The sequence below is a fragment of the Trachypithecus francoisi genome, unplaced genomic scaffold, assembly GCF_009764315.1.
Source record: "Trachypithecus francoisi isolate TF-2019V2 unplaced genomic scaffold, Tfra_2.0 Lachesis_group12, whole genome shotgun sequence".
In the NCBI taxonomy this organism is placed as follows: domain Eukaryota; kingdom Metazoa; phylum Chordata; class Mammalia; order Primates; family Cercopithecidae; genus Trachypithecus; species Trachypithecus francoisi.
In genome coordinates, this window is record NW_022681457.1 from 82,047,297 (window position 1) to 82,062,974 (window position 15,678).

Sequence of the window (15,678 nt, forward strand, 5' to 3'; positions counted from 1 at the left end):
TTCTTTTGTTTCGTCCATGTGCTTCACTACAAGCTCTTCTACATCTCTGGTAGCAGTCCTCAGCCTGTCTTCACTGTGCTGGCTGGAATAAGCACCAAACAGAGTTGTTCTTCTGTAGTAGCAACAGGATTGATTTCTTCTTTTTCAAGATGGTGAAGTATGTCTTCTAACTGAACTTTTCCCTTGATAGAAGAAATAAGCTTATGTGTATGTACACACACACACACACACGACTGAGGATGCAAGATATCTATGTAGGTGCCACCTTAGGCTCCTTATTAGAGTACTAGTCTTTAGGGTTCTAGTGATAGAAAGCTAGTAAGCCACCTGATCCTTCATCACACTTATGTATGTGTATGTATATACAGCTTGGAAAATCTAAGATATTTCTAAAGAACAAAATACAGCTGGCAATACACATACAAAGCTGCTATGTGAGGAAAATTGGAAGCAGGAATAAAGAAGTCTATGTATATATGACTAGAGTCAGACTCTCTACAATGCATATTTTACTTTTCCTACTGTTATCTAGTTATGAGCACTTAAATGAAATAGCTGCTAATACCGAAAAATGTAAGCTTTGAACAACTGTATATCTTCTAAAATAACAAATGACATATTTAATGAAAATTATGTACAATGGAAAGAAAAAGCTTTTCTGTCTGTTCTGAAGTTTGCAACTTTTATCCGAAGTCTCCCAAAGGGCTCTTGTTTCTTTTTTAAAGTCCAAAGAAGTCTTTGTTCCTTTTATTGCATATTTAGAAATAAAAGGACTCCTCTGGAAACTAGAGAGGCCCCTAATTCTATACTATCCAGGATTGATTTTAGTCACAGAATATGTCTTATAATTTATGTTGACTTCTCATTAATTCAGTTCTCTTCTGCAAATTCTTTATCTAAGTCTGCTATCGATATTGTCTTTAGTTTTTTTAGGTTGCAAGTAATCATGACATAACAGTTTGCACTATGACAGTATATGAAACAGAAATATCTGCTGATTGATGAAGTGATATCTTTGTTACTAGAACAATTAACTTTTTTTTTTTTTTTTGAGATGGAGTCTAGCTCTGTTGCCTAGGCTGGAGTGCAGCGGTATGATCTCAGCTCACTGCAACCTCTGCCTCCGAGGTTCAAGCGATTCTCCTGCCTCAGCCTCCTGAGTAGCTGGGATTACAGGTGTGCGCCACTACGCCTGGCTAATTTTTGTATTTTTAGTAGAGACAAGGTTTCATCATGTTGGTCAGGCTGGTCTCAAACTCCTGACCTCAAGTTCTCAAGTGATTAGAACCACTAACTATTAATAGGACTTGCTGTTCTAATCAAATACAACTTTTAACCAAGTTAATCTGACCCAAATTGCAGTGACAGATATAATTGTTATTGTGCTTCAGTCCATATAAATACACTATTTTGCTTTTTAAAAAGCAAAACCATATTTTTATTATTTTTCTCCTTGATTGCCAAGCTTTCTAGAGTCTTACCATTTCCACATCAACAGTATTTATAGACGATACATGGTTTTAATTATCAGCTGATACTCATACTGATGAAAAAGAATGTAAGTCTGAATCCCGCACCTCTGTGGGTCCTCCTCATGACATATAACTAAAAATTTTCTTTTGTTCCCCCAACCTTCTTCACCTGGTCCCCACTCATATCTTCCACCTTCTCCCTACCAGGTCTCTGAGCATCATAGTTACTTGTGGTTTTAGTCCTGGGTAGCAGAGAGCCCAAGATACTAAGAATACATAGCATCCTATGAGGACTATTTGGCAATATGCAAAAATGCTTCTGTGATAATGCTAAGAGGAAAAGCAGAATGCAAAAGTATTATTATAACTATGTGAACACCAGAGACACAAAGAAAAGACTGGAAGCAAATACCTCAAAGTGCTAAAAGCAGTTGTGATAAACTGATGAGGGGATTAGAAAATAAATGCTTAAATTATTATAAGTCCTATACTGTGGGTTGCTTGCCCAACAGCATAATCCCCATGCTGTAGGGGTGGAGTAGGGGAGTCTTAGATTGGAGGATGTTGAAAGGAAAAATGGGTCAGGGATATTGGAAAAAACTTTGGATCTGATCCTTGCTGATCAGGAGGACAGTATAGGCTTCAGGTAAATACTCAAGTGCACAAATCACCCAAGCTCCATCACTTGACCATCCTCCCAAAGCCAGTGATCTTTATTCACCATTTTCTAGCCGCCTAGCTTCATGGCTACACCTAAGTCCTTATGAACAGCCTGAACTAATGTTGAAACCCTGCCATCCTAAATTCCATGTGTCTCCCTCTAACACCTTCTATGCCTCTTCCCCTCTTTTTCTTAATTGTTGTAAATATACACAACTTAAAATTTACCATTTTAACCATTTTTAACTGTACGATTCCATGGGATGAAGTACAATCACAAGGTTGTCTAACCATCACCACTATCATTTCCAGAAAGTTTTCATTATCCCAAACAGAAACTCTACACCCATTAAACAGTAACTTCTCATTCCCCTCTTTCCCAGCCTGGGAATCTCTATTCTACTTTCTGTCTCTATAAACCTGCCTATTTTATATCACTCATAGAAGTGGAATCATACAATATTTGTCCTTTTGTATTGGCTTATTTCACGCAGCATAATGTCTTCAAGGTTAATCCATGTTGTATCGCTAATCATAATTTCATTTATTTTTAAGACTGAATAATATTCCATTGTATGTACATAGCACATTTTATTTATACATTCACCTGTTGATGGACATTGCGGTTGTTTCCACCTTTCAACTATTGTGAATGATGCTGCTATGAACACCGGTGTTTAAAAGTATCTGAGTCCCTGTTTTCAATTCTTTGGGGTATATACATAAGAGTGGAATCGCTAGATATATAATTCTGTATTTAACTTTTTTTTTTTTGAGGAACTGTCCTACTGTCTTCTACTGCAGCTGTACCATTTTATGTTCCTACCAGCAATGCAGAAGGTCTTAATATTGTCACATCCTTGTCAACACTTACTTTGGGTTACTTTAAAAAAAAAAAAAAAAGTCATCCTAATGGGTGTGCAGCAGTTGCTCTCTCAAACTAAAGGAATTCTACAATTACAATAAGACCTCCAGTCTCTGGACCATTACATCCTCTCTCAAACTACCAGATACTCTTTGGCTTCACTTGTTTGCCCCTCAAGCCTAAACCCAACTGTTGATCATTTCAGTCCTTCACCAACATCCCCAGTTATCTTACCCCTTTGTCCCACCTTCCTTGCAAATCTCAGCCCTGGAAAAGTTCATGCATTTGACTATTCTCCACCTATTTTAGGTTGCTGAGTGCTGGTAGAGAACAAAATCAAACAAGCGTGCAGACTTGAACCATTACAAATTCATGGCCTCTGGTGTGAGCCAAGCTTCTCAACCACTGGGTCACTTATGAGTTGCTAGTTTCTGTTACTATTTCACTCAGCAACTATTCGAAACTTTCACCTCTCCATCAAACTGAATATCTCACCTCTCCCCTCACTCTTGGCAAATGACCTTGTCTCCCAGAGAACTAGTAAAGCTAAGGTCATCATAAAACTGTCAGCTGCTTCTCCTTACCAACATACCAACCTTCATCTTTACCAATCTTGTCCTCTTTCCCTTCTCAGTGGAAGAGCTTCCTATCCTCCTGATCAAGGTTAATCCTGGTACCCATATTCTAGGCCCCATCCCATACTGCTTCCTTAGGGAAGCATTTTCTCTTCTGTATGTTCTTTATCTCCTTCTCTACTGTTCTCTTGTCCTCAGCTCAAGACATCTCTGGTCTTAAAGATACAAAAAATAACCTTCCTTTAGCTCCACCATATTCCTGTCTAGCTACATCCTCTTTTGGACAATTTGTTTCCCACACTCCTATATTGTGGCTTCTGTGTTTGGCTTCCACACTCCCACATTTGCTGCATTTTGCCTTCTATTCTCACCATTGTACTCAAATTATCAGTCAACAATGAACTCAAAATGCCACATCCATAGCTCACTACAGTTTCAAACTCCTGGGCTTTAGTGATCCTCCCGTCTCAGTCTCATGAGGAGCTAGGACTACAGGAGTGTGCCACCACGCCCATCTTGTTTTTTAAATTATTTTTTTTGTAGAAACAAGAGTCTTGGCATGTTGCCCAGGCTGGAATTGAACACCTGGGCTCAAGTGATCCTCCCATTTCAGCCTCTCAAAGTGCTGGGATTACAGGGGTGAGCCACTGTGTCTGGCCCTGTTTTTGTTTGTTTTAACATATGATCTCTTTGCCGTACCTCTTCATTCCTTCGCTGAAAGTTGTTTTTTTTTATTCTGTTCTGTGATGTCACTTTGTCCTGTTTTGACTCCTATGTCTCTAGCCTTTCCCTCTCAGTATTCTTCCTGGCTTCCTCCTCTTCCATCCCTTCAAATGCTGCCATTCCCAAGAACCCTGCCTTTAGCTCTCCGCCCTTCTCACTACCATGTCATTAACAGCTTGGGCACAAGAGTCTAACATACCTTGGCTCAAACCTTGGCTTTGCTACTTTGTAATTGTGTGACTTACACAAGTCAGGTAACTTCTTTAAATTTTTATTCTGTGTGTAGAATAAATGTAATAGTATTGCCTACTGCACTGGGTTGTTTGGAAGATTAAAGAAGAATCTCTCTCTGCTATGCTCCAGATCAATCTAGAAGGAGTGGCAAGAAACAGAAACACATTGAAGTTGGAATACAGGTGAGGGTGGCAGAGACTGCTGGTGTCCTTTAATATGTACTATTCCCTTCTTCCACAGAAATAAGACATTTAGTGTTTTGACTGATCACAAGGCTGACTTCCTTACTGATAGATATGGTCAGGTGACCAAGTTCTGACCAATGGGTGTAAATGGAATTATGTGCTGCTTCCAGAAACTGTTCTTAAGGAACATGATACCCCCTTTCTTGCTCCTTCCTCCTTTCTACTAGCTGGAATTCAGACAAGATAGCTGAAGCTTGAGCAGCCGTCCTGGGCACCATTAGCTGGAAACCATATGCCACGGATGCTGTAATATCAGGAGAGAAGAAACCTGGGTCTCTGACCATTTCAAGGTGCTGCTCTACCAGTTATAGATTGCTTTCTTCTTGACTTTTATGTGGGAGGAATACATTTCTTTCTTTTTCAATGCATTATTATTTTGGGCTTTCTGTCCCTCACACAACCAGCCAATCCCAACTACTATATGAGGGTTATTGAGTGGATGAGGTACAAGGACATACGCTGGAAACTAAATGTGGCTACACAGGAATTGGATACGGAACTACACAGCCATTAATGGTCTCTCCTGACCCATGAGGTCTTTTGTCTCTGAGCTTCCCTGTGAGTGTGCTCCTCTTGCTTCTCTACAGAGGTGAACTTCCTCTGCTTGCTCCTCAGCAAGGCTGAAAACAGCTATTCAAGTCCTTAGCCTATGTGACTTTTTAGATTAAGTCATTTCTATCTTTGTATCTCTTAGTTCAAATTTTTGAAAGAGACAATTGTTTGTTGCTCACCTAATAGGCTGTGCCTGCCTCTTCAAAGTTACCTGTATTTTCCCCATTCAGTCAGCTGTACATGGAATAATGTTGAAAGTAGGGGTACAAATATGGCCTCTGAGGGCCTACTCTTTAAGCAAGATTAGGCAGAGAAATGCAAGTTCCAGAGAAGAAGCTATAAGCTAGGAGGGCAATATAAAATGAGTCTACGGTTTAAGACCAATGCATTCCAGTTGTCTAGTGAACAAGTCAGCTTGAACAACCCATTCATCTTTTCCTCCTTCTGTATTTCATAGTTAAAATCACTGTCAACAGTTTCCCAAGCCAGAAACCCAGGATTCATCCTTGACCCTCCTTCCTATTCATTCTACTCTGGTATGCAATCAGTCACTGAATTTGCAGTACTTCTTTCATCATTTTCTAATTCATCCTCTCCGTGTCTAGGGTTATTGCCTTAGTTTAGGCTTGCCTCACTATTGCTTCAGTTTAGTGTAATAGCGTCCTTAACTGATATTCCTGCTGCCAGGTGGCCCCCATCCAATCTGTTCTCAGCAAAACTCCATACTGATCCTCCCGAATGCAAATCACTTGCTGCTTAACCTTCTCGTCACTTTCGGGTAGAGTTCAAACCCTTTAGCTTGGGACTAGATATTTTTCGCAATCTGATTCCTCCCAGTCTCTCTAGCCTTGTCTTCTGCCACGCCTTGACATTAGCCATTCATGTCAGTATACTTATTGGTCCCCATCATGCTGCTTATATTTCCATAAATTTTGACATTCAAGTCACTCTGCCTGGAATGGTGCTATGAGATCCCCAAACAAACATTTTCCCAGTGGATTTATTGAGACTTGATGATTAACTTTCAAATTCTGGTAAACTAGATCTTGAAGTAATAAAACTAAATTATAAATGCTCTGATATCTAAACTGTACCTAAAATTACCCACACAACAAAGTACATAAGAATATTATTCTTGGCCGGGCTTGGTGGCTTACGCCTGTAATCCCAGCACTTTGGGAGACCGAGGCAGGTGGATCATCTGAGGTCAGGAGTTCAAGACCGGCCTGGCCAACATGGTGAAACCCCATCTCTACTAAAAAAAACAAAATTTAGCCGGGCATGGTGGCATGTGCCTGTAATCCCAGCTACTCAGGAGGCTGAGGCAGGAGAATCGCTGGAACCCAGGAGGCAGAGGCTGCAGTGAGCTGAGATCTCGCCACTGCACTCCAGCCTGGGCAACAGAGCAAGGCTCCATCTAAAAAAAAAAAAAAAAAAAAAAAAATTCAATCAACAAAACCAAAAAACTATTCTGTCCAAAGTAGATACTAAGTAAATGCTCATTAAATCTCTTAAAAATCCAATCTCTGGAAAGAAGTACATCCTGAAATGGTTTTAGGCCTCCAAAAAACTTCTAGATGTAAAGAATAAAGTGGTAAAGCAAACTGAGACAAAGAATTTTAAACGAGAAGAGGTCAAGGATAACGGGTTCTGTCTACCTGTTGTTTTTTCTCCTAGTAGGTACTCTCCAACTGCATTGCAGGGGCCAGGACCCTATCTTATGCCATAGCACATCTCCTGCCTCTGAGCAAAGGCTGAGCTTTGGACTCCAAAGTCTTTGAGTGACACTAGGGAACAAAGTACATAGCACAGCCACAAAAACTGAAATATCCAGTAGGTGACTTTTCACTGTAACCTTTCTTTCTTCTATCTTCCACTCCTTTCACACAAATATAATTTAAAACTCACACACATCTTAAATACAATACATATTATGCACAGTTTTTCAATTCCCAAATAAAATTAGTATACTTTTTTCAAAAGTTGAAAACAGTGTAGCAGTGTAAAAAATGTTTAAAATATAAAATTAAGTGAAAAAGAAAGGCAAAATGTACATAACTATGTAAAAATGTACACAGCTGAGCAAGACTGACACAGAACAAAAAAATGAACTATTGATGTGTTAAGACAGAGTTTCTCAACCTTGGCACTACTGACATTCTGAGCTGTTGTGGAGGCAGTTCTGTGTATAATAGGATATGGAGCAGCATCCCTGGTCTCTACCAACTAGATGCCAGTAGCATATCCCTAGCTGTGACAACTAAAAATGTTTACATAGATTGCCAAATGTCTCACAGGGGGCAGAACCCCACCCTGTTCCCCAGGTTTAAAACTGTGCTAGAGGCTGGGTGCTGTGGCTCACGCCTGTAATCCTAGCACTTTGGGAGGCTGAGGCGGGCAGATCACCTGGGGTCGGGAGTTCGAGACTCAGCCTGACCAACGTGGAGAAACCCCGTCTCTATTAAAAATACAAAATTGGCAGGGTGTGGTGGCCCATGCCTATAATCCCAGCTACTCAGGAGGCTGAGGTAGGAGAATCACTTGAACCTGGGAGGCAAAGGTTGCAGTGAGCCGAGATCACGCCATTGCACTCCAGCCTGGGCAACAAGAGTGAAACTCCATCTCAAAACAAAACAAAAGAAAACAAAACAAACAAAAAACTGTACTAGAATGACAGGAATTTATTTTTTTGAGACAGGGTCTCACTCTGTAGCCCAGGTTGGAGTGCAGTGGTGTGATCATAGCTCACTGCAGCCTCAACCTCCCAGGCTCAAGTGATCCTCCCACCTCAGCCTCCAGAGTAGCCAGGACTACAGGAGTGCTCCACCATGCCTGGCTAATTTTTTGCATTTTTTGTAGAGTCAGGTTTTTGCCAAGTTTGCCCAGGTTAAATTTTTTTTTTTAATTTATGCCTTGCTATTCAATAAATACATATTAGAAGAGTAAAGGAAAGGAAAGCCCCTTGCAATATAGCATCTAATATACTCTTTTTTCAAGAGTTAGGGTTTATCCAGTTCCAATTTAATGTGCAAGATTGAAAAGGCTGCAGAACTTGTTTTTGTTTTCCGATCTGTTCTAGAGGAGAAAGCTGAATTTCTCAATATTTAAAACTTGACCTGGCTCTAAGCATGAGACATCACAAACAACTGCTTTGATTGGTCTGAGAAATCAAAATATCCAAATAATCGTAGCCCCAAACAGCTGTTTAAAATGTATATGTTCTGTATATCCTCAAAATAGGTTTACTTTTAAATCTGAATACTGAAGAAGAAATAGTAAGATTCAACAAGGAATGCATATCGTAAGACAAATTAAGGCAAGCTTTCCAAGCAAAAATAAAATTGCACTGGATCTAAGTTAATCTTATGCCATATTTAAGGCCCTCTGTTCCAGTCTTTTTAGAACTATTGTGTCTGCTCCCTTGCCAAAAATATTTATTTTCAATCACTCTTTATTGTTTTTGTTTCTTGGCTTACATCACAAAGAATGTTTTCTGATTCAGAAATTGTCAGGAAAAGAAGGCACAAGTACTGTTTCAATTATCTCCTCTCCGGAAAATTACATCATATCCCCAATGTTGGGTTCGTACGGGCTTAAAGTTGAAATCCTGTCTTACATGATCATTTTGAATGCCCTTTTCACATTGATAAACACATCAATAAAATTTAATTAAACAAGGAACAACCTTCTTTCATTATATAAGCCTGAAATGGGTCCAATACTGCAATTTTTTTTCCATTTTCAAAACACACTAGGCCTGCAGTATTTAATGTTTATATTTACCAATGTGCACTTCTCCTAGCCTCTAGTTTACCCAAGACTGAAAGGTTGCCATAATGCAAAGAAAAACAAAAATCTTCCCAATGACTGCAGAGCTGGAGAATGCGAAATACTTAGGTACACAAAGCATTGCAGCAGGAATGCAGAAGGAGGTGGTCTATAGATGACAGAGGTGGTGGAGACAAACGGACATTCAATAATGTGCAGCGTTAACAGGGAAAGGTTAAAATGGCTGTGAAATAAGCAGGATGAGAAGAAAACTGGTGCTTGGAGTGATGAGTGAAGTGGAAAAAGTTGTAGCTTAAAAGGCAGAAGGTAACTGACTTCATGACCTCTGATGCTGAGGATACAAAAGGCCTCCAAATCTTCATCGGGATTCAAGGTCCTGCATGACGAACATGGGCCAAAAAAAAAAAAAAAAAAAAAAAACAGAACACGGTAGTTCTTTGTTCGCGGGCCTACACGCAGGGGAAAGCTGCGCCTCCGTGGACTTCATAGTGGCCTGGACCTTCGGGCGCTGTCTGTCCAGGGACGCGCCTCGACACCTCACCTTTAAGTGAGAAAAGGAACGCCGACCTACCTCGCTGAGGATGTTGTAAGCCCGCTCTAATAATAGGCGGCAGCCTAATACTAAATGCTTGTGGCAGCTGGGTCCGGGGAAAACGGGCTAATTCTCTTTCAGGCGGAATCACTGCAGCCAGGGTCTAGAAAGGCCGGGCCAGGAGGGTTTCCCCTCCTGTAGTTTCGGGCCATGCTGGGGAGAAGCAGAAAAGGCCTGGAATGCGGAAAAGAGGGGAGAATGGGTGCTTTCCTCCTTAGGGCTGAGGCAGGAACCTCAGGAACCAAGTCGGAAGTTTTCCTGCGGAGGGTGCCGCGAGGGTCCCGGGGTCGCTCGGCCCCTAGGCGCCCAGCTGCTAGCGGCAGGTGCAGAAGGAGACCCGGGCGTCATAGCAACCGCGCTCGCCGCAGAGACGCAAAGGGGTCCTTCCGGCGGGAACCATAGAGACGACGCACGCCAATGGCGCCAGAGACTGTGCTTCTTGTGGAGACTGTTATTATAGCTCATACCATTGGCCTTCGGGTCGGGGGCGGAGTTGTCCCGGCTGAATCGATAGTACAATTCATTCCATTGGCTTTGGAGACAACTGTAACCATGGTAACGTCATGTCGCGCGCTTGCGACTTGGCGAATACATTTTGTCTTGGGGCATTCTAGTTCTCAAAGAGCTTCCCGCCAGGCCTCAACGACAGCCCGTGCCTACTAAACTTGGATTTATTTTTCTATAAGTTCCTTCATTCTTAAAGGGGCAGGGAGTGCTAGCTCAAGAGTTCTGAATTTTAGGCCTAGATCGTGTCACTAGCCACGTGGGGCACGCAAGATAAATCACAATCTTTGGGCCGAGCTTATTGTAAAAAGGAAGACACTGGGCTTGACTAGAATTATCCCTAAGGCTGAAGCCCTTTAGAAGTCCTAAGCACTGAAAATTCAGGTAAGGTGAACCTTATCTCCCCCACCTATGTAATGCAAAATAAAAACTTATAAATGACACAAAATTTAACATACTCAATTGATATCATCTTTTTAGATGGCCTTATAGCAGAATTCTAGTTAACTATCAAAACTCGATTTTACTTATGTTTTGGGGGCCCTTGCTTTGCTGGTATCCCAAACACAACATTTCTTGGTCTTAACTCTAGTTCCCCAAGAGGATACTTTCCAAATCTTTGCTGGTTCTACATGCATTATCTGGACGTATCTTACTCTTTATATAATAAAGTGCTTCAACCTCTCCTTCTGGCACTAGACCTCTTGCAAGTGTTTTTTCTGAGCTAAAATGCTCACCACCAGCACTTGTAGCCCACTTCACTCCTGTTTATCAGTTTAAGCATCACCTACTCAGGGAGACATTCCTTGATCCTCCATCCAAGATTAGGTTCTTTCTTACCCTCATTGACTCACGTTCCTTTTCTTTATACACTTCCATTTGCTGTTAAAACACACACACACACACACACTCTCTCTCTCCCCCTCCCCCCTGGATTTTTTACTTGTGTAAATAATCTTTTTAAGTGCTCTGAATATAAATTAAACTGAAGTGGGAAACACTAAATAATTTCATGTAGAACACTGATTGTTTTTAAGCGTTAACAAGGCAGGATATAAAATGATTCCCAAGGGAGGTAATAATTATGGTAAAGACAAACATTAAGATCACTTCTACTTTTAACCCCACATATGCCCATTGTACATTCAAAGATGATGACAGTCATCATCCACATGAAGCTATGAATGCAGAGAAGAACATATTCTACTACTTGCCCTTCAGTACTGCAGCCACTGACAGAGCCCACTGCTTTTGGGGTTTTGCAAATTGGACCTGAAGTTCACTTAAAATCATTGTCAAAGGAGCCTGGGTAACATAGTAAGACCTTGTCTCTATGAAAAATAAAATATTTTGCCGGGCATGGTGGCACATGCCTGTAGTCTCAGCTGCTCAGAAGGCTGTGGCAGGGGTGCTTGAGTCCAGGAATTCAAGATTACACTGAACCATGATTGGACCATTGCACTTCAACCTGGGTGACAAAGCAAGACTTTGTCTCTAAGAAAAAAAAATGTTTGTTCAAAGGGACTGCTGCTTCCAGAACAGTCTTGACTGCTGCAGTTATTTTTCTTCTGTTCAAGGTCACACTTCCTGATTAATGAAGTATTTCAGCCTTAGAATTTCTGTCAAATCTTCTTAATTAAATGTATCGTACTTCTGTTATCAGACAGACACAGGGGCTACTCTTCCCTACTCCATGAAACACCATGAATTGTATTTTAAGTCAAATATTTATGTGAAACACAGTACCTGCTTCTACCTTAGTCATTAATGCTAATTTTTCAAATTGTACCCTGGACTATCCTACAGATCATTTGGGGAATTTTTTTGCACTATGCTACTTGTGCACTCCCAACCCAAAACCCAGGACAGCAAGAGATGTATTCAAAGTTTTTCAAAGATTCTCAAGGATTCAAAGATTAAGCAGGGCACTGGTGTAACACTGCTTTGCTAAGTGAGAAAAACAATAATTGCAACCATTTAGTGAGTGTCAATCAAGCGCTAGGCACCAGACTGATGCTTTTTGTTTGCTATTTCATTTAATCCTCACAATAAATGGCATTACTTTGCAGAGAGATTATCCCCATTTTATGCATGCGGACACTGAGATTAAGTCAAATGCCTAAGTTTATAAAGCTAATAGGTGGCACAGCTGGCTAAGTTGACTCCTAGCCCATACTCTACCACACTGTAATGCCTCCCTCAGGACAGAGATCACCAAGTGGCCCCTGCCTGGTCCCAGGTGGAAGGACATATTAAGTTAACCTGAAGAGCAGTCCTAAAATACTTGAATTGTAAACTGTTACCCAAATATGAGGTGAATCTACAATAAGAAGCAAAAAGTAAATGCAGTGAAAAGCTCATCATTCTACAATCTATCTTCAGGGAGGTATCCTTCTTTCCTACTCCTGTTTGATAAATTTCAAACAAAACAAAACAAAACATCCTTTCCATTGGGTCAGCTTTTGGACACACACTTTATTGCACTTAATTTTTTATACATCCATTTCCTAAACAAGACATGTTTATTCATCTTTTTAATCCTCATGGCTCAGCATAGGGCCTGACATACATAGGCCTTCAACCAATATTTGATCACCAAAGCATGACCATTCATGCATCCATAATCTTTTTATAGTATAAAGATGGCTGATATTCAGGCCCCCATGTATATTTTAAGGAATACGTAATTCCCAATAAGCTCTTCTTTTTAAAGGTGAGAAACAGTTCTAGTGTTCAATTTCAAAATCAAAATAACATTCAGGTGAGTGTATCAGGTGTCATTAAAAGACAAATACCAGGCCGGGCGCGGTGGCTCAAGCCTGTAATCCCAGCACTTTGGGAGGCCGAGACGGGCGGATCACGAGGTCAGGAGATCGAGACCATCCTGGCGAACATGGTGAAACCCTGTCTCTACTAAAAAATACAAAAAACTAGCCGGGCGAGGTGGCGGGCGCCTGTAGTCCCAGCTACTCGGGAGGCTGAGGCAGGAGAATGGCGTAAACCCGGGAGGCGGAGCTTGCAGTGAGCTGAGATCCGGCCACTGTACTCCAGCCTGGGCGACAGAGCGAGACTCCGTCTCAAAAAAAAAAAAAAAAAAAAAAAAAAAGACAAATACCAAACCATATTTGCCTGCATACCACTGCCTTTTCCCTTTCTTTCATTTTCTCTGTCCATATGAAAGCCATGGTTTTATTATAGTTTTCACCATCTCTAGGATCTCTGTCCATATGAAAGCCATGGTTTTATTATAGTTTTCACCATCTCTAGGAGCCCTGAACAATTTTTGATCCTGTAAGGGCTTTTTACTTCAGTTTTTGTCACCTATAAAAGCTGTGTGTCGAGACTGAAGATTATCCACTATCTTCTCTTCTATCTCTATGCCTTTTTCTATTTCTTCCTCTGATAGCAATAACTTGGTTTCCGAGTCTTTAGTTACAATAAACACAAAGGACTGTCGTGACTCAAGGATATTAGCCACCACCACTTGATGCTGATAAACTTCCAAAGCCTTCCGAGCTCGATTAATTACAATGGCGGGGTCAGTCTCCAACTTAAAGGAAATTATAAATGCTTTGGGAGCCCAATCTTTAACCAAAGGAGAAAGCAGTTTTGGCACCATCTTCATTGTTATCTGTATTGGAAAAAGAAAAGCTTAATAAGCAAACAATGGCCATTATCTACCAGGTCAATCTCATGGGAAACTACGGAAACTAAGGAATCAAATTTAAGTGGGATTTCTCAACTATCAAACTTTTCAATTAAATGCTTAGTTTAAAAAGCCTTAGGGGAACACAGTGGCTTGGCCTGTAATCCCAGCACTTTGGAAGGCCAAGGTGGGTGCATCGCTTGACCCCAGTTCAAGACCAGCCTGGGCAACATGGCAAAACCAGGTCTCTACAAAAAAAATACAAAAATTAGCCAATCATGGTGGCACCCACCTGTAGTCCCAGCTACTCAGGAGGCTGAGATGGGAGGATTACTTGAGCCTGGGAGGTTGAGGATGCAGTGAGCTGTATTCGTGCCACTGCACTTCAGCCTGGGCAACAGAGCAAGACCTTGTCTCAAAAAAAAAAAAAAAAAAAAAAAAAAGCCTTCGTTCTGTAGAGTTCACAGTGATGCCTAAATTCAAGGCTCCATACATATTCTGGGGCAAACCGTGTCTTCTGAATAAGCTCTGCCCTGCTCTGCCACTCTTACCGCCATTAATATTTTCTCAAGCATGTCCCTTTATTTTTGAACCAAATCCTCAACTAAACAGATACAAAGAATCTGTTCATACAAGTGTTTGGCAGAAGCCGAAATAAAGTTGGGTTTTTAAACCTCTCAGCCTAAATATTTCTTGCATTGGTAGAATGGCTCTTAGATTCCATTTTAAAATGGTCACTTGTAACAACTTAGCAGTGAGGAAACTGATTTTATTTTCACTTGACCAAAACTCCTAGTACCTCATCCCCAATCCCTTCTCAGGGAAATGTTCAGTTGCTTTGTTACTTTCAAGATAGAACTAAAAACTATGGGATAAACTAAAGATCCCAGAGATTTAAAAGTGTGAAATCACTAAGCTCATCATCAGAATTTCCCCTAAAAAAACAAGCTGTTGGTGTGATAGGGATCATATACCCGTTTATTTATACCTTATTTTTCTCCTTAGCATTTATCATTACCAAATGAGGTATGTATTTGACTTAATGTGCTGTCTCCTCTGCAGAGGAAGCAACACAAGAGCAGGGTGTTTCTTTTCACTGCTTTCATCTCCAGGTCTTACAGCAGTGTAGGACCTCAATCAACCATTCTACAAAGTCGGCAAGTGCCCCACCGATAAGAGTTTCTCCTAATAAAATCCTACCTGTATCACCCAATAAATGACTAAGAACTCCCGAAGCTTCCAAGAAGCCAGATCATCTAAAATCACAACCTACCTTATCCATATTTCTTCCTTAATCTACAATAGCCCCCAACTAATCTACCCACTCCACTTTCTCCCTCTCTAGCTTCATCTTTCATACTGATGCCAGAATGTTGTTCTCCAACAAAAACTTTATCTCATTCTCCTACTTATGTGTCCCTTAGCTCCACAAGAAAAAGTCCAAGCCCCTTAAAAAAGGAAAACAAAGTCTTCTACAAAGCAAGCCATCTCTTCAGCCAGCTCTCCGGCCTTACCAAAGCACTTCGGTTCACAGCCCACTGCCCACTTCCAAATGCCAAGTGCCATACTCCACTTGGAATGACCTTTCCCACCCTCTGCTCATTTTGTTTTGTTTTTTGTTTTTTTTGAGACGGAGTCTCTCTCTCGTCGCCCAGGCTGGAGTGCAATGGCACGATCTTGGCTCACTGCAACCTCCGCCTCCTGGGTTCAAGCGATTCTTCTGCCTCAGCCTCCAGAGTAGCTGGGATTACAGGCCCACCACGCCTGGCTAATTTTTGTATTTTTTTAGTAGGGACTGGGTTTCATCATGTTGGCCAGGCT

The 15,678-nt window shown here is 41.1% G+C and overlaps 2 protein-coding genes across 11 annotated transcripts in view; both read right to left on the reverse strand.

The window, feature by feature from the left end:
* CCDC30 (coiled-coil domain containing 30) overlaps positions 1-10,164 on the reverse strand; it is a 153,390-nt gene extending 143,226 nt beyond the window's left edge. For 2 of the 3 annotated variants that reach the window (XM_033226837.1, XM_033226835.1), the window contains exon 1: positions 9,687-10,164. Coding sequence is in view for 1 of the 3 variants with exons in the window: in XM_033226834.1 (XP_033082725.1) it covers positions 1-18 (18 nt within the window). In the remaining 2 variants the exon portion in view is untranslated. Of the gene's footprint in view, positions 112-9,686 lie in introns of those variants that run through there. The other variant, XM_033226834.1, reaches the window with a different exon arrangement.
* PPCS (phosphopantothenoylcysteine synthetase) overlaps positions 22-15,678 on the reverse strand; it is a 17,320-nt gene continuing 1,663 nt past the window's right edge. For 7 of the 8 annotated variants that reach the window (XM_033226849.1, XM_033226848.1, XM_033226850.1 and 4 more), the window contains exon 3: positions 13,428-13,842. In XM_033226849.1, the coding sequence (XP_033082740.1) occupies positions 13,519-13,842 (324 nt within the window). In that variant the 3' untranslated portion in view covers positions 13,428-13,518. Of the gene's footprint in view, positions 183-13,427; positions 13,843-15,678 lie in introns of those variants that run through there. The other variant, XM_033226852.1, reaches the window with a different exon arrangement.